The following is a 26,437-nucleotide window of genomic DNA, read 5'->3' on the forward strand; positions in this document are numbered from 1 at the left end:
GTAAAAAACAATATAGCAAATAAAAATGTGTCCTAATTTCTGATCAATTCAAATGTTTTAGAATTTATAAAGGAGTTAAGATCAAAGGACGTCAGCGTCTACATATTTAGATTTAAAAAATCAAATCATCTGAATATTTGTCTATTTCAGACTTGATCCAGTTCATATAATGCGTAACATTTGTGTAAATACCAATGTTCGAGCACGAGAACTCACGAGATCCAAAGCTGGCAATACCAAACAGGAAAACCCTATAAGTTTCCTCGTAGCTTTGCCCTGCGATCAATGGAGCTCTCCAGGACAAACACCTTCGTATGAACTGCGAGCACATATCTGGGATTCATCATCTAAATCCATCCAAAAATAATTGTTGCAAAGTTGCCGAACAACTTTGTCTACAGAGGTTGCCTGCAGCCTATTAGATTTTTTTCCATCTTCAGTTTTACGCCAGCTAGCGACCACAAATGATGTCTCTTGTTGATGGGCGAATAAGCAGATCGGCTTAATGTAGTCTTTGGAAAAGCGTTCTATTTTTAAAGGTTATTCTTGGCAGTGCGATGTATTTTAGTTACCTGAAAACTGGACCTCTTGAGACAATCGAAGCAGAGCTATGTCATTTTTATATGTCTCTCCAACGTTGAATTGTGGATGAATTATCTTTCTCTCGATATCAATTACTTGGGTATTCTGGCTGTTATCCGTGTTTTGTTGGCCCAAACGCACCTTGTCGCAGACATAAGACGGTTCTCGAAACACCCACGAAAAGCAGTGCGCAGCCGACAAAACAAAGCCTGCAAAGCCATAATGGCATATTAAGGATTATTTTATAGACATGTCGAATTAGACAACTTACGAGAGGTGATAAGCGAACCGCTACAGATCTTATCTTGCTCACAGACCAGCTGAACCATCCATGGATTCGAATATACGCTTAAAAGGTTCCCTGAGAGTCCTCGACACGTTCTCGGTGATTGTCTCCTTGTTCCACAATTCCCGTAAAGCAAGGAGGCCGATCCTACGCCAGCCCCAAGCAATAGGTAGGCTAACACCGCAATTCCCGATGTGATGGTCTTAATGTTACTGCAAAGACTCAATGAGTAGTCTCCATACCGATGAACTTTTATATGGATGTTGACACGTCGGAAATAAGTAGCGATAGGAAAATGAAAAAAGATTTTAGTTAAGAGTTAAAAAAGTTCAGTTTGCTTGATAGTAGCATCTATTGTGTTATTTGGAGAGACCTGAAATCCTTATCAGCAAAATACAAATTCAGCTAAGCTTGATTTGCTCTAAAAACTACCAATTTAAATTTCAATTCCACAGCTTACAAAATGAAATGAAAACATTGGTCCACTGATGAAAATTTTGTGTGTTGCATTTATAGATTTATTGCGAATGATTTGTAATAACTAGTTCAAAATATATTTAATCCTGATCAGGAACACATAACTGGCCATTGCTAACTTTTAACTTAAATTCTAACAAAATAAAAAGTTTTCAAAAAGTAAAATTCATAGTGAATGAAAGAAATTGTGCTTTTTAGAATACATCTTTTTTTCGACTTCTTTTATTATACAAAAAAACTGTACAAGTTTCATTTATCACAGTGAAAACTGAAGTTTGTTTTATGAAATAAAATTTAACTAAGCAAAAACAAGGGGTGGCACAATAACATTTCGATTGGTTAGAGATGGTTTTTAAAACTAAGTATCAGATATAAATTAGTTTTTCTTTTTCTTTTTGTCGACTTGAACCAAGCCCTGTGACTCCTGGTATTGGCGCACGATCTGATCCTGGACATCGGGAAGGCAGGGCGAGTACCTGGAGTACTCCATGGTGAATTCACCCTTGCCCTGGGTGCTCGACCTAAAGTTACAACAATATTATTAGCTATGCATGGCAGATTCCATTGAAGATTAAACTTGCCTCAGCTCTCCGGCATAGCCGAACATGTCGTTTAGAGGAACCTCCGCGTACACAGTGAACCAACCCTCGGTTCCCTCGGTGCCGGTGATAATACCATGCCGTTTGCTCAGGTGGCCCATTACAGCACCCTGGAATTCCTCGGGCGCGGTAACCTCAACCAGCATAATGGGCTCTAGGATCTGCCAATTGCCGTTCTGGAAGACCTCTTTAATGGCACCATGGGCAGCCAACATAAAGGCCAGCTCGCTGGAGTCCACGATGTGATGACCACCATCTTGCAGGCGGAATCGAATGCCGGATAACTTGTGGCCGGAGAGCATTCCCTTCTCAGCCATTTCTCTGTAACCTAAGCAGACAGTTGGTTATCTTTTTTTTTTAATGGAAACAAAGAGCAAATTTAACTTACCCTTTTCGACTCCAGGAACAAACTGCTTTGGCACATTTGTGCCCACTGTTTCGTCTACGAATTCCAGCAGGGTATTTTGATTGGGCGGCAGTGGTTCCATGACTCCTATAATCCTGGCATACTGACCCGATCCTCCTGATTGTTTTTTGTGCAGGTAATCGAATTCACAGGGTCCTACCATGGTTTCCCTAAATGCTACTTTTGGCTTTCCCAGCGTCACTGGGCAGCCGTATTCTCTCTCCATTCGCTGGGCGTAGATCTCCAAGTGCAATTCACCCATTCCCGAAACGAGAGTTTCCTTGACATCGTTGTCGAAAAAGAAGTGAAATGTGGGATCTTCTTTGGTGAATCTGGCGATGGCCTTTGAGAAATTATCCCTGTCCTTGGTGTTATTTGGCTTTATGGCCATTGAGACAACGGGTTCGGGTACGAATATCGACTCCATGGCCAGATTGTCCTTGGGATTGGTGGTGAAAGTGTCTCCAGAGGCGCAATCAACTCCGAACAAAGCGAATATATCACCGGCATAGACCTCGTTGACATCCTCCATTTGATTTGAGTGAAGTCGTACCAAGCGAGCAATTCTCACTTTCTTATTGGTGCGGGCGTTGAAGATGTTGTCACCTTTCCGAAGAACTCCTTGGTAGCACCTGAGGTAGGTTAGTTGGCCGAAGCGTCCGGCTTCCAATTTGAAAGCCAAGCCCACGAAGGAATCCTTGCCATCGCGAGCTGGGTTCAAGACAATTTTCTCCGGCTCTTGCCCTTCTTTCTCTATGAAGCCCAGGTTCTCCACTTCCCCGGGATTCGGCAGGTAATCAAGTACTGCATCTAGCAGGGGCTGGACACCCTTGTTTTTCAGTGCTGTTCCCACCAAAACCGGTGTGAAGGTTCTATTGATGCAAGTTCTTCGCAAGGCAGCCTTAATATCGTCCTCAGTAAAGGGTTTTTCTTCCAGGAAAAGTTCGCCAAAGGATTCGTCTGCATTGGATAAGTGTTCGATGAGCTCTTGCCTTCTCTCCTCACTCTCCACTCGCATATCCTGTGGAATCTCGTCCAGCCTCAGGTTCATTCCATGTTCACCCTCAAAATATATGGCTCTTTCTCGCACCAAATCCACAATGCCTTTGCAATTGCTCTCCACGCCAATGGGCAGCTGAATGAAAGCAGCATTATGGTTCATTTTGGACCTCATTTGGGACAGAACCCGATAGGGATTCGAGCCCAGACGATCCAGTTTGTTGATGAAGGCCAGACAGGGCACATTATACCGCTTCATCTGCCGGTTGACTGTCAGCGTTTGACTCTGAACTCCGCCCACGGCACACAAAACCAGAACGGCACCGTCCAAAACTCGAAGGGCGCGCTCCACTTCCACGGTGAAGTCCACGTGACCCGGGGTGTCGATGATATTGATATTGGTGTCCTTCCACAGGGTGTAAGTAGCTGCCGATTGGATGGTGATGCCACGCTGTCTCTCCAGTTCCATGCTGTCCATGGTGGCCCCCACATTGTCCTTGCCCCGCACTTCATGCATTTCCGCAATCCTTCCAGTGTAGAAGAGAATCCGCTCCGTCAGAGTCGTCTTCCCACTGTCTATATGCGCCGAGATTCCAATGTTCCGGATCTTCTCGATGGGTTTGAGCTCCGAGAACTTGGCATGCGAACTGTAGCCGGCCTGGAAACATATGGTTTATCAATAAAGTACTAAATTTCTTACAATTACATAACGAGAAGATACATTTTCAGTTTTTTCTGCATTTATAACTCACTCTGCCTAAAGTTTCCAATGCCCGCAGGCGCAGTGCGTTGTTCCCGGTCAGCAAACGACTAATTAGCGACATCCTGGCCAGGTTTTAATTAATAATTACAGTTTTAAATAAAAAACACGCGCTCTCTCGTGTAAGCCCAACCAAACCAGTGTGACCGTAGCGAGACCGCTTAAATATACCATTTGTCCAGAAAAAATACTAAACAAAATAGTTACCAGCTATATAAAAATTTGAAATTTAAATTTGTAGCTACTAATATAGCTATTTGGCAATCTAGTTAAAGAAAAAGGCTTGGCTAAAAATGAAAGTTATATATATCATCTGGAAACGAAAATAAGCTAAAATAATAAAACGCAGATTATCCCAAGTATAGTTCAAATTACTTGTGTAGAAAATATAAAATAATATATATTTAGTTTAAAAATAAAAATAATAAGTTGGTTTTGAGTTTATTTATTTATATATTTATTTTTTTATAAAATTTCAGTCTAATGTGTTTAATCATTAAAAAAAATAATAAAATGTTCGTTTAATGTAATAACTTTATGGAATATTTTGTTATTCATTTTATAATAAGCTTTATGAGCTTTGCTAATATTTTTAAAAATTTTTTTCTGAGTTTAAAACTTTTTAATACTAACCGTCCCCCTTCAAAAAAATTAAAATTTGTTTTATACATTTATTTCAACAAATTCCTTTTGTTTTCGAGTTGTCGCTTGATATGTTGCCAGACAATTAATTTGTGCCAAATCGCACTATGGGATATATACGCAAAATGGGACGGTAGGTGGTATTTATACAGATTATAGACACACATAATTGTTGTACAGGTACACAGATATACGCTAAAACAGAGTTAAATCATTGACTCAAACGGATGTTTCTGTTGGTGTAAGATATCCACGCCACAGTTGCTTCGACGTATTAAATTTTGGGTTCTGCAATAATGAAATTCGAAATTAATAACCGTGGTCTAGGGGAAGGAGTGCAAGAAATTATCTAGATTGGCTCATCTATTTTACGAACACATTTTATACAAAAGGGTTTATAGTATAGAAGATGCACATAGAGACATCAAACACGATGCTAATGGAGCTTAGATGGTTTTCGAAACAGAGTTTGAAGATGATCTAAATTTATAAAAATTGTTTTATTTTTAACGTTATTTTAGAACTGACAAAAAATAGCTTTTTAATTAAATTGAAATATTATTGTATCGCTTTTTTTCAGTTCTTTTAAAATTACGGGAATTTCACAAACTCTGATTCGCAATATTTATGAATGGAAGTATGGAAGACAGGCAGAACTCGATAAAGTGCGATGTACGTATGTTCAGATATATAGATTTTGGGAGCAGAAGGTGCCACACTCACAAATATGCACAAAATACACTGAAAACGAACGATGCATTTGCATACCAAAAGTAACGAAATGAAAGATACATTTTTGTTTTCGCAGTTTGCTTGTGGCTTATTAATGGTTCGCCACTTTTATTCAATATTTATAGTTTTCTATGTTACTTTCTTTTCTGTATATATTTTTCGGGCGTGTCGGATAGGATGCGTGTTTCTTTTTGTAGAACTTAAAATATAATACAATTGTTTACAGCTTTGTCTTGGCTAGGCTAAATGATACACTCCTTAAACAACCCACCCCCAAGATATAACCATCAGATCACAGTTCGATAAATAAGCCCCATTCTAACACACAATTCGCATTAGCTAACCAAGTCAAAGTGGAGAGTAGGAAAAATGGACAAACATCGGCTGACCGATGGTTTTTTGTTCTTCTGTTCTTCGCCTCCTCGTTGGAATTGACTCTATAAAATTCGTTTCGAAAGTGTATATTTGGAATGTCTTTTTTGTTTTTCTACGGCATATAATTGCTTTTATCATATAAGTAATACTTGTATAACTTGTACCTGAGCCCCAAATCAAAGTTTTACCCCACTACTGGCACAGCTAAAAATCTTTACCAAAAAACGTCCCCTGGGAGAACTACTACGGTGTATAGTAAATAGTGATTATGATACGTTTGTGAATGTTTAACTAGAAATACATGGATGTGTTTGTGGGATTTTTGTGCTTTGTTCGCTATCGATATCGTTTTCTGGATCATTAGACGGGTGTTATGTTGGCCGGATTGATCTGGCTGTTGGCCAAAGACGATCCTTCGAGTTTGGCAGCCTTGCAATTGCCGATCTGCTGTTGTTGCTGTTGCTGCTGCTGCTTCTGCTGGATTCCCGTGGTTTGCCCCGGACTGTTTGTCGGGGCTTCACTGTACTCATCCACCTCATGCATCGGCGAGAGGCGTGGCGAGAGGGCGGCACTCGGAGAGGCACTGCAGAGAGGGGGAGGCACATGGGGAATGCGAAGACGAGCATGAATGATTTAATAGTCGATACACTCAAAATAACATTTTTTCGAGTTCGCCCACATTTTGATAAAGTTTGTTATATTTTCATTATATTCTTTCTCACTTGTATTAAAGGCAATTCCCCAAGATAATAGAAAAAATACGAGTGAATATTTTTTTTTAAAAAATTCATTACCTGTATGAGGTTGAAAAATAAATAATATAAATAATCCTTATATAAATAATTTATAATTATTCATAATAGTCCCCAGACAAATACTGAATTATTGACTCAAATTTAGTTGGAATGTACACACAAATTCAACCAAAGAGATTTCTGTTTCATTAGTCAAACTTCCTTAGCTCAAATTTCTTTATCGGTTGAGATATGTTTGTACATCATACGGCTGTATATATGTATAGCCCTCTGTTAATGTCCCACACTGAGCTTTATCACAAATCGTTAAGCCTTGTTTTTCTTAATTAATTAATACGAGTTCTACGTGAATCGGCCAATTCAAGGTAGGCAGTAGTAGGCGGACCAATAATATGTTTTTATTAATTTTCAATTAACTTCAAATTTAAGGGCGAACTCAAGATCTATTGTTGAGCGTATAAAAGAAAGATAAGTCGTTTATATACAATAGAGCGAGCTATAGTTCTAGCAGCTCATGAGGGGATTGCGTGTGATCTGATCTGATCCCTGGATCTATACTGGACCCCGTGGGACATTCCATTGGGAACACTTACTGGTTGCCATTGATCTGACGAACTTTGAGGGTGACCGGAATGATCAGTTGCTCCGAGATCCCGTTGCCATCCTTGTTGATCTGCTGCCAGACCGCAGTGCGATTAACAGCCTCCGGGGGAATGTTCACTGTAGGTCCATTGTTGCCGGCCTTGTTTCCCGATAGGGGAATGTGAATAGTGGTAGGACCCGACTTATCGGCATTATAGTTCGATCCTGCACCAGACACCGGGTGATGCTGATGGTGATTGTCCTTCAATATAAAATTGGCATAGTTTGCATAGTTTTTGGGAGCAAAAAACTCTCTCGGGAAGGAAGCAAAGAATGAGTAGAAAAAGGTATAGCATATCTGATCTAATCTTGCATAAGTGAAAGGCGAAGTAGAAAGAGCTCGCTAATAAAAGGGTGAGTGTGTAAATCGGTGAACTGGTGTCAAAGCCAATTAGGTGAAGTGTGTTTCATTTTTCGATTTATGCCGAATTGTTGTTTTATTTCCATTTGTTTAGTTTATTTTTGTGTTGCAATTTCGGATTTTGCCCATGACATTTGAACATCAATTTTCGCTACAATTACGTGTGCGTGTATGTCTCTGGTTAGTTACTGGAACTCTCGACCCGATGATTATAAAATAACATAACAGGTTCCATTTAATACATTAAGGTACTTGTTGTACAGTGTAAACGCTCGACTAATTAGGACTTAAGCTAGATTTCATTTACATTTATAAATATCATATTTGTATATATAGGGTAAGAGTAGTTTTAGAGTAGGTTCGGATAGATAAAACGTTTTTGCACTACGAAAACGCACATAATTTCATTTTTTGTAGGTTTGGCATTTACAGGTGTTTTTGAAGCGTTTTTTAAAGCATAGAATCAAGAGGAGGTTTAAGCATGTTTATCAAAAAATGATCGTATATATAAAAACAAAATGCAAAATTGTTGCATGCCATGTTCTTAAATTAAAATGGGGTAGGGGTAAAACATTTACAAAATACTGTTAAAGACATGATAAAAAACGTATATAACAGAGAATAATGCATTTACATGGATATATATAACTATAGTAGTTGTATAAGATGTATCAAAACCGACAAAATGCAAATTAATCAAAAAAATCTCTAAATAATGGAGTTTATCGGTATCGATACAATCTAACGCTAATCGTTGGCCTTGTGCGGTGAACTTGGCAGCACTGCAAACGCAAATGAAATGGGCAGCACTGGTCCGTGGCCTATTATTTGTTTTCTGTTTTTGTTTTTGCGTGGGCGTGGTAGTGTGCTTGTCTTAGGTTGTGCGTGTGCGTGTGTGGCGGTGTTCAATGTCTTCTACTTTTTAAGCAGACTGCTCTGTGCCTCGAATTCCTTCTCATTTGCATTTGAGGTGGTGCAACTGATGAGGCCAGGACCAACGGCCTCGCCAGCGATTGCACTATCGGAGCCCGGCGGCTTGGTCACCACCCTGCCCCGACTACCTTTTCCCCAGGGGAAAATTCGCGCCAATAAGCCCACCTCAGCGTCCAGTTTATGCAGATCATCTGCCGCCGCCCTCTTCGTCATCTCCGGCATAATGTCGTCCAGGATCTTCAGCTCTCGACGGGTGAACACCAGATCCAGGGCCTTCCGTATGCCGATCATTACCACCAGCATCAGGGGGAACAGAATGGAGGTCTGCGAGAAGGACTTGATCAGCCAGAGAATAATGAGACAGGCCAGCTGAATAATGGTGAACAGGTGGACGCGCTTAATGGGAACCTGCAATACAAATACAAAATTATAACAGGTATTAAAAATATCGAATAAAAAAAAAATAATAAAAGAAAATGTTTTGTTTTATATTAGTTCTTTAAATATATTAAAAAGTGTATTTAAATTCATTTCAAATATATATATATATATTACTAATTAACTAAATCTTGCGGATGTCAATATTTTGCGTCACTATGTAATTATTTATACACTGACCGGCAACTAGTTAGCATTCTTTTTGTTGGGTTCGATGAAAAAAACTCAGAGCGCTGGATTCGTATAATGGTCTTCAACAGTTTACCTAATTCAGCTAAACTACTTTTAAATTTAAAATATATCCAGCGCTCGAGTCGTATTAAACATTTAAAAGAATATTATAGTTTTTGTAGTTGACTAATTTATAATATATTAAGAATAAGAAATACTATTTGATTGCCGGATGGTGTAGGCTTACAAAAATTCAGATAATCAGTTCCGTTATCCACCGGAAGCAGTACAAGTGTGTGACTTCACAGCTCCACAGAAACTGGAGCTTGTTGACACTTAAAGTCGCAACTCTTGAAAATAGTTCAGTTGTTTAGGTTCTACTGAGTAAACGTTCGTTATTGTGGATAAAATGCGACAAATTCTTTTAATGTGTATAATCGGCATGGCCCTATATAGGATCACTGTCGCAGGTTCAGTCGTGAGTTAAATGTTTATGTTATAAAGTGCACGACATTCATACATCTTTTTTTCAAGGGTGAGCCCATTTCGGAATTGACTCTGCACTTGAATCTAATAACTGAGATTCTGGAAAAAAGGTTCAGCCTTTTTGCTGAAACTTTGCACGAGAGATTGACGAGCTTTGAAAACCGGCTGACACAATTGGAATGCTCAAAGAACTGTACAGCTCCAAACGGAGGCTCCCCGTCTTTTGATTATGGATCCCGTGAAAGCGAAACAGGAAATAAAGGCATGAAGCCGGAAGAAAATGAAAAAGAGGAAGTTTCCAAGAATGTACAGATTCCAAATGGAGAAGACACGATCCAATCCCGATTAGATGATATTGAAAATGACCTTTTAAAACAGAAAGTAAACCAGGATAGAAATAAATCAACAGATGAAGACGAAGACGAAGCGATAAAATCTATTGATTCCCTGATTGAAATAATTCAAAAAATGTTAGATGAGGAAGAAGAAGCAGAACCCGGTACAACAATTACTGATCAAACTAAAAGTACTGGAAGATCTAGTAATCAGCCCGTGACTACTGACACTTCTTTGCTGGCTGAGCAATATATAAATTGGGTGAAACTTCAAAACAAAATTAAACAGGAACTAATTACTGATGACACAGGCACCACTGACAGCACCACTACTAATACTACTGATGATGCTGGAAAATAACGATGGAAAAATATACTATATATATATAAATAGTTAAAAGGCGTTCGAAAAGAAACAATTGTCTTCAACAAACAACCACAAAAAAAGTTTAGATAAATACTAAAAAAAAAAAAAAAGAAAACTACAAAATAATCGACATTTAAAGACAAAACTAAAATAAGTATATTAACAATTGAATAAGGTATTGAAAAATATAAAATTTAATAATTCGATAGAAATGAAAATTACATCTTAAAGTTACTCGAAGAAAAAAAATATATAACAAAACAACGAACCATCAACGCGACAGAAAAGTTGTTACTTAACATTTTATCAAATCTGTTTAAGAAGCATTACACAAGAAATGTATATTGTTTAACTACAATACCTATTTCACAATAAATTTCATATTCTTTTAAAAAGAGTGTTTTTTAAATGATGTGACTTACCTGGCGCAGGAACATATAGTCCGGCTGGTACTTGGCCGGCATGAACATAATCAGTATGCGATCAAAGAACTGCAGACCCTTGAGCGAGGCCACGCCCATATAAAGAAAGACGCCGAACAGGACCGGCATGGGAATGTGGCCGAGCAGCGGGGTCAGGAGCACGGAGCCGCCGATGGTCAAGAAGATCATGATGTGCGTCACCCGCTGCTCGCGCACTCCCAGGAACTGTGGCTTCTCGCCAGGGGCCGAGCACTCCGATTCCAGTTTCAGCGAGTTCACGTGGTTGATGCTCAGCACGGTGGCAGCGACGAACCTGGGATGGGATTATATATGCTATTAGGTTAGGATATTTACAAACATTTTATATCTTTTTTTTCTCATAAAGGATATGTAAAAAAGACGTAATTGAAATTAAGAAATACAACAGGGAACAAATAAAAAAGAAATGTTAAAATTTGGGGTCCCAAAATGTGAACCACATATTTACAAAAAAAATAAGTGGGAGATTCGAAACTAGGAAAAAAAAAGGAATCCAAAATCTGGAAAAAATATGTAAGGCAATTGAAAATAAGGAACAAATTTGAGAGATCCAATATGAGGAAATATTTGAGGTTTAACGCTTAAAATTAAAAAAAAACATTTTCGATTCCTTAAAACTGTCTTTTAACAATCTTTCACACTTTTTTTTTCAGTTTTAAACAATATTTCATAAAAACTGAAAATATTGATTGATAGGTAGTAAAGGAACTGGCTAAAAACTCACCAAGGCAGGCCCATCATGCTGCAAATGGCAATCAGAATGGAGAGGATAAACAGGTCCAGATGGTAGCCACAGCCCTTCTTCAGTTTGTTCTCCTTGCGATTCACGATGACAGCGGTGATCTGTTGATCCATGAAGATCAGGATAGTGCCAAGCAGGGCGGGGAATACGGCGATGATTGGCGACCACCAGGGGTTCCTTTCGGAGAACGGCGGGATGAGCCAGCCTCTGGTGCTCAGCGTGGGCTTCAGCTCGTTGGGCACCTCCAGTTTCTGGGTGGGAACTCCCAGGGAATAATCGAAGAAACTCATGGCGAATATCGCGATCAGCACGGAAAAGTCACTGATGTACTGCCGAACGATGGAGGGGAAGAAGAGGGCGTTCTTGAACTCCTTCAGCAGGGTGGAGATGATGAAGGTGCCAGCGCAGAGTACCACCGACATTAGGAAAACGTTCTCGGTGGGCGGTTTGCCACAATCTCCGCCAACCAAAGTGCCATTGTAGGACTAAAAAAGTACGATATTTATTAAATTCAATGCGATTATAATTATGTAAAAATAATAGTGAGAGGGTTAGCCAGCACACACAAGTAATGAGAGTTCAACGTCCTATTGAAAAGGCTGCCAACAATATGCAGCTAGAACCGGTTGGGAATTATATCGTCGCTGAGCCACCTTTTCTGTGTTGTTCTTGGACTTTTAATTATATAATTTAACCCAATTGTCTTTACCTCACAATAATCCCAATTGTATTTGGCATAATCGATCACACTGGCATTGCTCCCGATTGGCGGTGTACAGATACAGTCGTATATCCCCTGATTGACGGGGAAATTCTTGCCGATTACCATCACATTCTCGATGGCCTTGTAGATAAAGATGAACGCGATCAGGGTAGCGAAATTCTCCTCGGTGAAGCGGGTGATGTAGCAAACGAGGGCACTGGCATCAATCGCGGTCAAGACGATGCAAATGCCGGCGACCCACATGCCGATCCAGAACCGGAAGGTCATATATTCCCAGCCCATCTTCAGACAGAACTCGTAGATAATTGACTCGAAGACCAGGACTGGACCGGTGGACCCGAGAATTGTCAGCGGCTGACCCGAAAAGAAGCCATAGCCCATGCCACAAACGAACCCGGACACCAGCGACTCCATCGCAGCCATGTGCTTGCCAGTGGCCTCGGCCAGCAGACCTCCGAAGGTGATGATCGGGGAGAGGCAGGCGAAGTACAGGAAGATCCAGGAGGCGATGCACTGCATGGATAGGGCGTCCTTGTAGTCGCTAATGTACCACGGTGCCTTCCTCTTGATGTCGTTGATGAGTCCTCCAAAGAGTCGACCCGTCCGGGACAGCCCGTTCTCCTCCCGTAGGCGTGCCTCCTCCTCCTCCTCGTCCACCTCCTCCTTGGGCAACTCCGGCGGACGTTTACGCACCTCCTGCGAGGGAACGGCCGCCGGTGGCTCAATCCGAATGGTGGGATCCCACTCGCCGGGCGGCAATACGGTGACCGCGTCCAGGAACTCGTCCACCCCGGACAACAAATGGTCCCGCTTGCGTGCTCGGTAGGCAACCTCGTGGAAGATCTCGTCGGACATCAGCGTGGCCATTGCCCGGCCGATCTCGTGGAAGTTGCTCTGACTGCCAGGCGGACCAAGCAGGATAAATACAAATCTGTATGGTATTGGATTTTATAAATATCTGTTATTAATTACTATTAATTACTAATCATTAAAGATACTAACGCAATAAGATTTTGACTGGTAAAAGAAACTTTTTAAAAATGTTTGTCTGTGAAATTTAACATATACATAAAAACCCTAATAAAGACTTCTCACTTATTAATCAACATTTGAAATTATAAAACTTTATCATGAGCTATAAAATGATTAAAATACATCGCTTCTATTAGATATATAAATTGATTTGACAAACAACTTCCTTTTAAGTAAGGAAACTAACCTTTTTTAGTTCAACAAATTAAAACCTTAAAATTTTGTTTACAATTTTAATTTATAAAGTTAGATATATAGTTTTCTAAAGGAACTAAAACAAAATACTTTTCAATCAATAATAAAAATAATATTTTAGCTTGCTCAATAGATTTAAAAAACATTAAATACATATTATTTTAAGTCAAGTGTTTTAAAGCATGAGATAGTACAATTTTGTATAGAATGTCAATTAAAAAATGTATAAAATATTATTTACTAAAGGTAAGGGATATTCAATCAAGAGAAAATTAATAGCCCAGACCGGTGTATTTTAAGAACATTTTTGAAGAAAATTGTAAGCCTTTAGTAAGTGTAAAAGTCCTTAAAAAGAGTGTGTCCCAGTGGAGGCCATCAAAGGAGTGCTTGAGATTGGGGTTAAACCTACCTTGTGGGCACGGGCACCTCGGTGAGATCGCCCAGGACGACCGCCTGGCTCAACCGGATGAAGCAGGACAGGGTTCGCTCCAGGAAGTCCACCTCGCCAACCAGGATGTTGCTGGCCTCCGCTCCCGGCGGAATCTTCCGCATGAAGTGGGTGTTGCCCTTGTGCTGCTGCTCACTCAGCTCGGATCCACTTCCCGGGCGGGCCATCGATTGGTTACTTGGACTCTTGACCATGTCCTCTGTGATCGATGGCAGGTTTTGTGCGGGCCGCGAGTGTTTAGAATTGGATTTTTTCTCTGCATTAGTCGCGGATTTTCATTCGGGTAACGGGGTGCAGGTTTTTTTGTGTCGATTTTTGTTTTATATAATTTATTGGATTACGTGCGTTGGTAGGTATTACAAGAATAATAATAACAACAACAACATGTAGATCAACACGTTACAACGGAACAACATAAAAAACATACGAAAAAGAAGTGCAAGAAAGATATATTGTATTAAAATCGGATTCGGCTAAGAGTGCTGGAATAGAATTCAAATAGAGTTCAGATACATATAATGAAGCATGCAAAAGGTATGGGAAATAAGTTAGTTCTGAAAGTTTTTCAGGTGATAAGCGTGCAGATGTGTGTATGGATTGTTTTGTTCTACTTTTTCTCTGCAGAACCATTTCTGCTTTTCCAATTCCGCTCGATATACAACCTTCATGCAAATTTCGCCACCTTCGTATAATCCTTTTTTAACCAATTTTTTATTTACAAAACTGCGAACTACAAAAATGTATTCTTTCAGGACCATTTAAACAATTAACAGACACGCAAAATCAAACGGTAAACGGTAAACGATAACGAAAACGGTCAGTTCTTGACTTGGTTTTAAATAATATTTTCTTGAAGTGGTATTCTTTACCGAGCGCTCTGTTGCTGGTTTTTCCACTGGGCACCGTTAGAAAACGACCCATTCCGCCGGTAGCGGTGCTTAGATTTTGATTTCCATTGGATCCGGGCGGTCCCGGTTCGCTGGCCGTTAGGGAAATCGGCGTTGTGGCCCCCAATAAATTGCCAGAGTGCTCTTCAACTGGAAAATGTTTGGGTGTTTTTGGTTTTTAAGGTTATCATAAGGTCGAGTATATTCTGCATGATATCTAAGTATCTTGACCTGGTCTGGTTTCTCTATAACTAAACTCGCAGAATTAAATAAACCTTATTATTTTCCTGGAAATTATCATTAAAAAGGTTCGCAAAGAACTAATAGTTTTATTTCCTAAGGCCCTATTAAGAGAATCTGTTCTGTGTGATTTTTAAGCGATCAACCAAATTGTAAATGGTAAAAATCAATTTCAGTCTTTATATAAAGGGTGTCTAAAGTTCAATAAAGTTTAATGTTTCAGAAGGTAGAAGAATTCATGTGATTAGACAGATTTAATTTATTTGATAGAGAAAACTCAAAAACATAATTAGAAAGGGGCTTTCAAAAGTGGGACATAGAATCGATTGAGTACTTAAAAGTGAAGACGATCTTGAGAGAATAATAGAAGGAGTGTACATATTTTATTCTTTGTAAATTATTTAAGTATATAGTTTAACTGATTAAATAGTGTAGATAGACAGCACAATAAGTTGGGTATATCATTATATAAGGGGATTAACGAGCTCTTTATAAGGTTATAGTTTGTAGTAGAGTAAATAGATAAATAAGTTCATGTAGTAGAGGAAATAGAAGATTCAATCGCAAGAGAAATTCATCGAAAAACACAGCGTGCTCTTGAAAGGTACAGCAAAGTACAGTAAAAACCATTGATGGGCTATTACTTGGCATAGGTTGTCGTCCTTGATTTTGAGCCTGACTATGGGCCTGATGTTGGGGCGACGCCCCGGCATGGAACCAGGTGGTGACCCCGATGGCCCCCAGGTGCGTTGAGTTGTCAGCTTTTTGGGTGAACGAATAACGCGAGTTTATTTTTTTGATTCTTTAGCGGCTACCCCAAGTTTACTACCTTATGAATGTGAGTGATTAATGAATGATCAGGACTGCTGGGTGGCAGCGGTGCTCTTCAGAAGGGTATTCTTATTTACGGAAGTGATTCAATAAGGATGTAAATTTTCAGACAGTTTTACAGTTTTCAGAGTTGAAGTTTAGGATTTTTTTAATTAATACGGTTGGGTAATCAAAATCTTACTGAACTGGGTTCTCTTTAAGGGATAATATTTCTCCAACCCCCATCTATTTCGACTTTAAGTAGCGTTTGGTTTTCATTGGCTTGTTTCTGGGTGCTTTTTGTTAGGTGCAAGGCAACTGAAAATTGTTCACGACTTTGGCTTTCAGCGTTACAGAGTTTGCTTAAGAGAGTTCTAAGGCTATACCTGTGGGAACAGCGAGATAGCAACCACGCTGATCCTTACTCGACACACAGAGCGGTGCCTGGTAATTTCCAGTCGGGTCCAGGCCAGCCGCTGAGCCATGCAGTGAGTGCAGTGGAGTGCTCTTGCCCAGGTCTGAGTTATTAGTATTAGTTCGGAGCGGATGAGAGTTTTAGACACTTGATAGTATGATCCTAAATGAACTGATCTGAGTGATGGATGGCATCAAACTCGCCGATGGAATCACATCGTACGAATGAGATGATCTAGGAAGAACCTAAGGATGGTCGTGATAGCCCCAATACTCACTTTTCGATGACGAGTGATTACGCATATCGGCCAACGATCGAATAATCGGCAGTCGCGTCTTCTTGGCATACTCGTGCTGATGGCGATGGCGGCGCAGGAGGGCGTCCTTGACCTTGTCCTTGACCCCCGGTGGCAGGGCTCCCGCGCTGACCATGTGATCGCAGACCAGATCGGCCATCACCTCCAGGTTGTGGGCCTCCATGTCCAGCATTACACTGCCGTTGACCAGCAGGCGGCGCAGCTCGAAAAGCGAGTGAAGCGAGAGGGTGGCCACGTGGGGCTTCGACCACCGATTGCCACCCTCCTCCACATCCTCCTCGAATTTGATCCATCGCGCTGTCTCCTTCCACTCGATCTCGTCGCCCTCCTTCACCAACATCCCCATTTCGGAGAACAGGGGATGCGATACATGTGTGCCGTCGTCCACATCTTCGCCCAGTATGAACTGAACTCGCTGGGCCGGGGGAGTCACTATAATTTGAACAGTATAGTATGAGAAAAATATGGTCTTTCAAACGATAAAAAAATGTGTTAACAATAAAAACAATAAACATAGTAATTTTCAGAGTTGAAGTTTAGGATTACCTATAACTACAATAAATAAAAGCATTTTATATTTTTGTAATTAAAAAAAGAAAGTTATAGACATTAGGCAAACAAAAAAGCAAAGGCGTCTACAAAGACTATTAAATAACAAACCAAAACTTAAATGATTATAGTACTTCTAGAAAAAAAATGAACTTGATTGTACTCAATTTAAATATTTTTCGATTTAATTTGAGTTATGTTAAATATGAAAGTATACATTTTTTTAAATTTTTTATTTGACTTTTTTTTTTTTTTTTTTTGATTTTTATAAACAAACATTTAATTTAAATTTAAACCATTTTAATTATTTACAATTTTAAATCTTGTATTTTTCACATTGATTCAGATATTTTAATATTAAATCAAGCAATTTATTTTATTATTATCATTTTATATTTAATTTAAATATTAAATATCAAATTTTGAAATAAGAAGTCAGATATTTGTTTTTACTTTTCCATTTTTTTATCAGTGTGGATTTTATAATGGCACACATGGCCATAAATTAAAAACATTCCTTTATTTAAATTTATTCATAATTCAACAAATGTTTTTTAAGTTTACTAACAATTTTCTGCTCAATTTCCGTAAAGCATTTTCCTACTGTGCAAACCTTCATTAGCTTAATCAACATTTATGACCTGGCAGCAACATCTTCCTGACATTGCCGCCCTTTCATAACAATCATAGTATCCTTGGACTCTGGTGTATGCGTGCTAAAGTTAATTGGCGTAATAATTTGGCCCTGATCTGAGTTGGGAATTTGCCACTGACCATTGCCCACCATGTGTCCTGTTTAGTCCTATTTAAGTTTGACTGTGTTTTTGTTGGGATTGTGTGATGTTTGTTTATACTACTGAGGACGATTAGTGGATGTTATTTTTGTTTTTTTTTTCAAAAATAAAGTGAAAATTAAGATAATCTCAGCTTTGGTTGGGCTTTTTAATGAATACAAATTATAAAAGTCATATTTGGAAAAAAGATATTTAACTTTAAGATTAAATATATCGTACTTTACGGTTTTTTTTTTCTGAAAAAACTTAAATTATGTGTAAATATTAAACAGAGATTAAACTTAAGGTATTTTATCATACAATCCTTAGTAAAAATTATAATAAATTGATCAAATGACAAAACAGTGCATTACTGTAATGTTGATGGGTAGGTCGGGTTTTGTATGCAAAGTAGCTTGGATGGCGGTGTTGGGATAGGTTGGGCAAGTTTACATATGTATATGATATGCACTAAAACAAGTTGTAAGCGTTATGGTAATGACAGAGTTAAGCGGATGAACAACGATATAAATGGATATTATGGAGTTAAAGCTAGTTTACGTTAGTTTATGATAGGTTGAATTATTATATGTGGTTATTTTGCTGTAAAAAACTCTTAAGCCTAGTATATCTAAGGCGAAAATTGACTACCTTCCTATACAAAAGGCTCTATTTTTGTCACAAGACAATTGCATTATCCTAATTCAATGTCATCCATTAGTCTGCTCTTTTCCATTACAATCAAAACTTCTTGTTGACGGCAAACTGTAAGCCAATCATCTGTCATTTTCATTATCCGTCTGATGAGTGGGATATCTCAAGAAGAGGGATGTAATTTGTGAAAATTTCCCCCGCTTTAGATTTCTGTAATTTACCACAATTCTCGGTGTGTCCGAAACTGATTGGCCCTATTAACTGGCATTTTATTTCATCTTGACCCCCCACAGATATCGCAATAATATCTGCAGAAGGAATAAAGCAGGAAACCTGGACGCACCTGGTCGCTCCACTTCCTGTTGTTTCTCGCTGATGTTGTCCTTGCCCGCACCACCGCCCACGCTTCCGGATCCGCCGATGGAGCCACCTCCGCCCGTGGCCCCCGTGCCACCCCCTCCGGGGCCACTGTGGTGGTGCTTGCGGCGCCTCTGCGAGTGGCGTCGTCCTCCTGGCACATGGACGCCCACATAAACGGTGTGGGCCCGATGTCCTGCAGGAAAAATGCGGGTAAAAGTCAGATGGGGGCAGATGGGGTAGGAGAGGTTGGGGTGCCAGGGAAAAGTCCAAATTGAGTGCGACATTGTTTATTATTTGCAATTGAGTTACATAATTCTATTAGCTAAGAACGCTCTGTTTTAGTTTTATTTTCTTTTATTATGGCTGCCATGAGTTGTGTTCCTAAAATCTCTAGATTCCCTTGGAACTTGTTCTATTATATGACACTTAATTTAAATGTTATTTATTGAGTGCTTCGTTTTATTATTGTCATAAATAACGATTTTAAGTTGTCAGTACTTTAAATTATTATACTCTTTAAAAGTTGTACTAACCATTTTTACCTTTTTCTAAAGGATAATTTTCGTACCTTTCCTTAAAAGTAATATTTACACGAGTAAGGTAAAATTAAATTTATTTTACTCACAACCCAATGAAAATAATTAATAACAAAGAAAGCACTGCAAATAAAGGTGGTCATTCTACATGTAACACAATTGCGTTACAAAAAATAGGTTTCGTTTGAGATTTCTATCTATCTATATACTTAAATGTGATTTTAAACATTCTGATAATCAAAATATAGAGCTTTTCCCTTTCGGTCTTTATTATTTAAAACCTATTTTTGTCGTATACAATCAGCAGCTTATAGTTCAATTTAAATTGAGTTCATTGTGGCGATAAGCCTCATATATAACCCTTGCCTGCCATCAGTTTGCTTTTGTTTGTTTTCTATACAAGGCCACAAACAATTACGTTAACGCAATGTTGAATCATCTACGAATCTAAATCAAACCCAATCTTGGATTCAGTCCCGTTTTAATCAAATTCCCGACTTTGTTTGTTGCCGTCTTAGTGACTACAAATAAATTTATGTTAATTACCATTTCCCTGAATTTGATGCCCGCTTTTGAGCAATTTACCAGTTACAATTGTTAAAGCCTTTGTTCAACTTGCGCTCAGTCAAATGACTAATTGTGATATCATCTGCTATGTACTTGCCTCAGTAGTTTTTCATAAATTTAAATTAATTATACAGAGCAGATCTTCTAGCTGTTTTTTTCACTTATCGCTAAGTCACGCGATTAGGTCTTAAAAACATTAAACTGGTGGGCGTTGTGTTCGACGACAACAAAATACATTGTCAAATGCAATTTACATTTTAGAGTAGATACTTTAAAATGTTATTTTCAATATATTAAAATACGTTAATTAAGCATGAGAATGGTTATAGTCAGTGAAGTAAAGCTTATGAAAGACCGAAACCGGAAGATATGTAAAATGATGCTTATGTAGTATTTGAATTATTTTTTTGAATGCATAGATTAACTAATTTGTAGAACAATCACAATTTAAATTTCCAGTTATATCTAGTTTTCCTACTCTAAATCTGATTTTCGTATAGAATTTTGTGTCCATCTTGGCATTAGTTTTGGTTGCGTGCTAAAAGTTGTCAACTTGCAATTAACACGACGCAAATTTCTTGTTTGTCTATCAACTTGTCACTTGGCTGGTTTTACAAGTCAGCTTTAGTTTTGGTAAATGCGTGGACCCAATATTTTTTCATTCAGGTTTTACTTATCAGTATTTAGTGAGCAATTAAGAAACACTGTTTTAAGAGAAGAAATGGAGCTTGACTCACCCTCGAAATCGTTCTCTGTAAATTGTTGCGTAAAATCCTCGCCGCCAGTGCGCGGATCCTTCGGCGCCTCATCATCGCCGCTGGAGGAGTTCATGGTCCAAGGTCTGCAAAAAGATACAAAAAGCGAAGCTGTATATGTTATTTCAAGTTAATCAATTGGTGAAAGGGGTCAAGTAACAACCAATCTTTTCTCTTACAAAATTGTATTGAATAACCCGTTGTAATGCTGCATTTTAGCAATACTTATTTTAGGTTTCCTATCGCTAATTGAGACCTCTGCTACGGTTACCTCACCTAAATCAGCCTTAGTTGCACTGGCAAGCCTGTAAAATATTAACTCGGACCTGAGCTGCATTTGCAAATGCGTTGTCAATCGCCTAATTGAAATGCGCTTTTGGTATATAAACAGAAACACCAACACAAACCGCTCATTTAAGTGAGCAATACATATAAAAATCGACATAAATTAAAGCAAAAAGTGTGGGCTATCGGTGGGACGATAGTATACTCTTTTAAATAATTTAAATAAATATAAATTAAATATTAATCTTTTAAAATCAAAAATATATAGCGTTTACATTATAAGTTACAAGATATGATTACAAGTAAATTTAAATTAAAGCGGATTCACTTACAAACAAACAAATGATTGCAAAATAATATAAATGGAATCTAAAAGAAAACTCTTAATGTTTACACCGTTAATTTAATATATTTTCTTTTATTGGTTTAACTGTGTAAAGTAGCTTAAATCCTTTTAACGAGTATTAACGAAACAAAATGGTAATGATTTCAGACCGAGTGTCATTATCAAAGTTGCAGTGACGTTTAGTTACATTATTCATAGAAAAATTATCACCAAGGCCCCGAGAATTTTTAGTTGCACTTTCCAGTTGCTAAATTATTCAACTGGGGATGGGTTTTCATTTCATGCAAATTTTAATTTTTATGGGCTTTAAACAGTGAGTTGATTTCACTTTTAATATATTTTCCGTTGCACTCCATTGCATCGTTTTCATAAATACACGTGCTTCAGTTTCTTAAGTGCCATATAAATAAGGTAACATTGCCCAACTTTTATTATTATTGCTTTGTAATGGAATTGCACATTAATTTCTGCGACGTGCACGATAGCAAGGGGAAAATCTTAAAACCATATAGTTTGTATGCTGATAAATTAACATAATTAATTTTTATTTAGGAATTGATTTATAAACCCTGATTTATAAATGTATAAACTCTACATTTACAATTGAGATTTTGGAAGCACAGAATTTTATTAACCACAGGTTGTAAATTTGGGAATGCGGTGCAAATATAATTAAATATTTATAGACTTTGTTAGTTGTGGTTTAACGTTTTAACGTTTTGAAATTACAGGGACAAACCTAATAATTTTCAAAAATTAATTATAGATGCAAACTATTTAAAAAATGCTCCGAATAAATTGATATTACTGAGAATGTATTTTAAATATGTGACATCCAACGAAGCAAAGACATTTCTTTGTTGTTTACAGAAACCGGGTAATTTTAGTTATTTCCAAGATCAGACAGTATTATGGTGGAAAAATTTGCATTGCATAAAGGTTTATGTCTATATGGCCTATCAACTCGATTCTCTGTCGCTGAGCGTTTCCTTATCAGCCAGTGAAATGTATAATCTATATGGTGCTTGAATATATAGACAAGACAAGACTGACAGTCGGAAAGACGGACGCTCCAGGCTGTCTGCCAATCGCCGGTCTAAACTGGGTCTAGCCAGGGTTTACCAAATATAGTACTTCCCTCTACCGTCCCGTCTTCATGCATTTAGATTGCTTTATCAGCCCCTTAGTCACAACAACAAATATTAATTTGTGGTCCGATATTAACTTAATAGCCGATGTTGTATATTGTGTCAACAAGACAACCAACATTGCTAGACAATTAGCACTTGGCTTTGTTTTATTAGACGGTCGTTCGGTGTCAAAGCAAAGAAACAAAGTGGGTTGGTTCCAGAGCCCAAAAATTCTCTAAAAGTCGAAGGAAGGCTTATCTGGTTGATATAGCAGTTTGTTTTTTTCTTTAAACAATTTATTTTTGAAGTACTGGCGAAAGGGTAGATTATTTTTAGCAGAAACTTAAACTATGAACATAGTAATTATTTAAGTAACTGATTTAATTTATTTTTAAGTTTATCTTCTTCTAAACCGAGACCTAAAAAAAAAGAAAAAATTTTTAGCAAGAACAACATCTAAAAACTTAAACTTTGTTTGGCTTATTAATACTAGCATTGTTTGTTTTTGTAAAAACAGTTCTTATTCTGTATTTTGTGTTAATAATTTAATTAAATTATATGTTTTCTTTTTAAATTTATATGCATTTTATGCTCAGAAAAACAAAAATGACATATTTGTCTGGGGAAATTGTTAAGCAAATGTTCAATAAAATTCTAGATTTTCATTAATTTTTCATTTTAATCTTTCCCTCCTTTTTTCCGGTTGCCCTTGTGCAGGGATGATAAACCCACAACAATAACAGTTTTCAGAGCTGAATCGAAACGCAAGTGATAAGCCTTGCTGAAAAGTGCGACATAACCTTTGAGCCCTGCATTCTGACACTTTCCAGTAATCTCATTGATGATGAGTGATTCATTACTGGCTACTTACAATTCTATGTACTCATTATTTTTGGCCATCACCTTATCGCCGAGAATAGCGATCGAAAAACTGGAGCTTTTTTTTTCCTGTTTGCACAATAATTTCACACACGCACCTCGCGATTATCAACCGAAAAACGAATTGTGCGATAGCCGACGAATATTGGGACACAATAAAAAGCGAACGAGGTGGTGTTCCGTTTTATTATTTGATTATAATCTGCTCGGATCTCGGATTCGTTAGAGTCTTTTATTAGTTTGATATTTTCAAACGCAGCCCGACGACTCGACTGCGAGTCCCGGCGATTGCAGACTAACTAACTTTGCCGATCTTTAAACTGAAGCAGCTGCGCTCGCTTAACCCTCTGCTGCCGATTCTGCCGGCGTCGCTGTCGACAAAATCAAAAAAACAAAAAAGAAAAAAACAAAAACAAAAACAAAAACACTGAGAGAGATAGAGAGGCAGTGGTTGAGCAGGTGGGAGAACCTTACAAAATGTGTTTTTAAATGCCAATTTTGCCTTCTTTAGTTTGCCGATAGTCTAGCCATTGGGCTTTCTTATCGACGGGGTCCGTTATCAAGGGAGTAGGCAAAAGCAAAAAAAAATTTGTTTACTTAACCGAAAGTGCATTTTAATGGTCCGTTACAAGATCCGGCGATAGCATTTATATTCACAAATCCGGTTAGAACCGCTGGCCACCAAAGGCATATATTAGATCGCGGTGTTTTGGCAGGCGTCTCACCGGCAATAACTGAACTCAACAAGTGTTTTCTTTGCTGTTTGGTTAATATTTTTGAATTTTTTTGTGGAGGTGCCCAGCTTTTGTTTTGTCACCTAATGAATATCCACATCGACTATGCATGTGTGCGTGAGCTATGGTATGTATAATTTATTATGTGTATAATTATTTTCTGTTTTTTTTTTTTCGCTTTTCTCGATGACGAAAATGAACAACAACAGAAATACATGATATTTGATGGAGCCCTTGAAAAAAAAAAACGAATGTGGGGCATTGGGTGTCAAACAAAACAAAAATTTTTTCATTGTGAGCAAATAGTAGGAAGTAAATTCACAACGATTTTTTTGAAAGGCAGTCGGGCCACTTTTTAACACTTTTTAATAATGTATTTATGTAGGAAATTAGTTACTATTTTTGAATTCAGCTGGCCTATTTTGAATATTTGTAAACATAATTATAGTATTAGAATATTTACATTGTCCAAAAGCTTTTAATGAACTTATAATGACTTAAAATGTAACAATTAATTTACCTTATTCATAAACTTGAAATGCTAAGCAGAAAAAATATTTTTTTCTTACTTACATAAAGTGAAATGAAATAGCTTAGGCATGTTTTTGAAAGGATTTTAAATGAGTTTGTCAAAAAAATGTTTGTTTTGCCTTGAAACCCACGACACACCTCCCCTGTTTAACTTCTCAGAAATTCAGAATTAGGTATTCAAATTTATACAGTGACTGATCAAACTAAACTGTTTTTGACAAAGCACGAAATCAAAACAAATCCCCAAAAATGCTGAGAAAATAACCAAACGATATTAAGACGTTTTGCGTGCCAGTAAAACTAGAAATTATTTTAATTCAATTTGCATTGACTTGTTGTGGATGCGGCGCTGTTGTTGTTGTTGTTGTTGACTTGTTTGTTGGTAGTGGAATGGAAATGTGGTAACAGCATCAGCTGCTACTGCAAGGCGAATCGTACCGGTTAGAACCGGTAGGAAGCAATCGGTTCAGGTTCAGGTTTCTCCGACTGCCAAGGCAGAATGAGATGGGGATGGGGCGATACTGGGAGAGAGATGTCTCTGATAAAGGGGATTTTTTTAATATTCTTTTTTGCTTAAATTTGATATAATCTTCTGTGATTCAGCCACCTTCGACTGTCAAAACAAGTGGCGCAAAAAACAAAATACATCCCGAATAATTATTTTGTTTTTTGTTTGCCCTGTTGTTAGGGTTTGAATGCGATTTCTGCCGAATTTAATTGACTCAAACTGAGTCTGGCCGATTCGATTCGGATTTCATTATTAATAAATCTATCTTCCAGCCTTAACCATAATTAATAACAATTAGCGTGATAACTTAACTTTGAATGAATCAAGAATCAGGGGAGGCTATTCGAGTTAACATGCGTTTTATTGACAAGGCCAAAAATCAGATAAACCAGCTGTAATCAGCTTTGATTCAGATCGGAAATCTTCATAACAAAATCACGATTTCTTTGATCTAGGTTATTTTGACGTCAATTTTGGGAACACGTTTCCATCTTATCTTATTTTTCTGGCTGCACTTGAAAAAAAACCGAATTAATCATCGTCAGTGGAACGTCATGGGCAAGATTTGGTCTATTTTTCAGGGTTCATTCTTATCGCAAACCACTTGAACCACCCTGACAACTAAATTGTTTAATAAACGTAACTCTTGTTGATAACTACGATTCTTATCGACGATGAAAGCCAGCCAACGCGTCAGTTTAACCACTTCAAAACCCACTTGATATGTGCTCGGTTCCAGTTTTAATTGGCAAAACATCTTATCGCCAAGTCAAGATTCTTGTCCTGTACAGAAATATACGGTCGAGTCTTATTTATTTGATGGGTTTATGATCAGACGAAATTTTGTTGACACCTTTCCGCCAAGATTTTTATGATCACTCAAATATGTTTTTAAATATTGTTTTCTTGAAGACAATTTGGTTTTAGCACGTCTAGTTTGTTGGTATATTTATTATTATTGTTAGCTTTTTCCATTAGTCAATTTTTTAGCGGCCTAATAAATTTTTTATAATCTTTGAATTGATAAAAGTAAAGAAATTTTGTGTTGGCTTAGGCAATTCATGAATATAAGATTTTAATTAAGAGCCGCTTGAATGAAAATATGTACTTTTAACGTTTATTTAAACTTGAATATACATATTATACCAATCGTAGTGGATACATTTGCTTTGTCCACAAAATGTACCTGACAAATAAACAAACAAAATCAAACT

General features: G+C 37.8%; 4 protein-coding genes across 24 annotated transcripts in view; 1 reads left to right on the forward strand and 3 right to left on the reverse strand.

Annotated features, from left to right (window-relative positions):
• Positions 1–126: 126 nt before the first annotated feature.
• On the reverse strand, positions 127–1,094 carry LOC128263553 (serine protease easter-like). Its single transcript, XM_052998679.1, has 3 exons — positions 854–1,094; positions 573–791; positions 127–512 (listed from the first exon to the last, which is right to left on the reverse strand). The coding sequence occupies exons 1-3, from the start codon at positions 909–911 to the stop codon at positions 283–285; spliced, it is 507 nt and encodes a 168-aa protein (XP_052854639.1). The 5' UTR covers positions 912–1,094; the 3' UTR covers positions 127–282.
• Positions 1,095–1,536: 442 nt separating this feature from the next.
• Positions 1,537–4,290, reverse strand: LOC128263556 (elongation factor G, mitochondrial). The gene is made up of 4 exons (XM_052998684.1): positions 4,102–4,290; positions 2,333–4,007; positions 1,927–2,272; positions 1,537–1,866 (listed from the first exon to the last, which is right to left on the reverse strand). The coding sequence occupies exons 1-4, from the start codon at positions 4,171–4,173 to the stop codon at positions 1,722–1,724; spliced, it is 2,238 nt and encodes a 745-aa protein (XP_052854644.1). The 5' UTR covers positions 4,174–4,290; the 3' UTR covers positions 1,537–1,721.
• Positions 4,291–4,800: 510 nt separating this feature from the next.
• LOC128263531 (sodium bicarbonate cotransporter 3) overlaps positions 4,801–26,437 on the reverse strand; it is a 29,396-nt gene continuing 7,759 nt past the window's right edge. For 2 of the 21 annotated variants that reach the window (XM_052998631.1, XM_052998629.1), the window contains exons 2-12: positions 20,793–20,896; positions 18,936–19,145; positions 16,578–17,048; positions 14,818–14,985; positions 13,910–14,147; positions 12,259–13,204; positions 11,532–12,034; positions 10,769–11,081; positions 8,715–8,957; positions 7,207–7,457; positions 5,545–6,441 (exon numbers count right to left, since the gene is read on the reverse strand). In XM_052998631.1, coding sequence (XP_052854591.1) covers positions 6,219–6,441; positions 7,207–7,457; positions 8,715–8,957; positions 10,769–11,081; positions 11,532–12,034; positions 12,259–13,204; positions 13,910–14,147; positions 14,818–14,985; positions 16,578–17,048; positions 18,936–19,145; positions 20,793–20,886 — 3,660 coding nt within the window. In that variant the 5' untranslated portion in view covers positions 20,887–20,896 and the 3' untranslated portion in view covers positions 5,545–6,218. Of the gene's footprint in view, positions 5,040–5,544; positions 6,442–7,206; positions 7,458–7,705; positions 8,958–10,768; positions 11,082–11,531; positions 12,035–12,258; positions 13,205–13,909; positions 14,205–14,817; positions 14,986–15,719; positions 15,837–16,271; positions 16,404–16,577; positions 17,049–18,935; positions 19,146–20,792; positions 20,897–23,442; positions 23,763–26,437 lie in introns of those variants that run through there. The other 19 variants (XM_052998641.1, XM_052998638.1, XM_052998632.1 and 16 more) reach the window with 18 other exon arrangements.
• On the forward strand, positions 9,474–10,423 carry LOC128263550 (uncharacterized). Its single transcript, XM_052998675.1, has 2 exons — positions 9,474–9,636; positions 9,693–10,423. Exons 1-2 carry the CDS (start codon positions 9,568–9,570, stop codon positions 10,338–10,340), a joined length of 717 nt encoding a protein of 238 aa, XP_052854635.1. The 5' UTR covers positions 9,474–9,567; the 3' UTR covers positions 10,341–10,423.

Source organism: Drosophila gunungcola, unplaced genomic scaffold, assembly GCF_025200985.1.
Source record: "Drosophila gunungcola strain Sukarami unplaced genomic scaffold, Dgunungcola_SK_2 000001F, whole genome shotgun sequence".
Taxonomy (NCBI): domain Eukaryota; kingdom Metazoa; phylum Arthropoda; class Insecta; order Diptera; family Drosophilidae; genus Drosophila; species Drosophila gunungcola.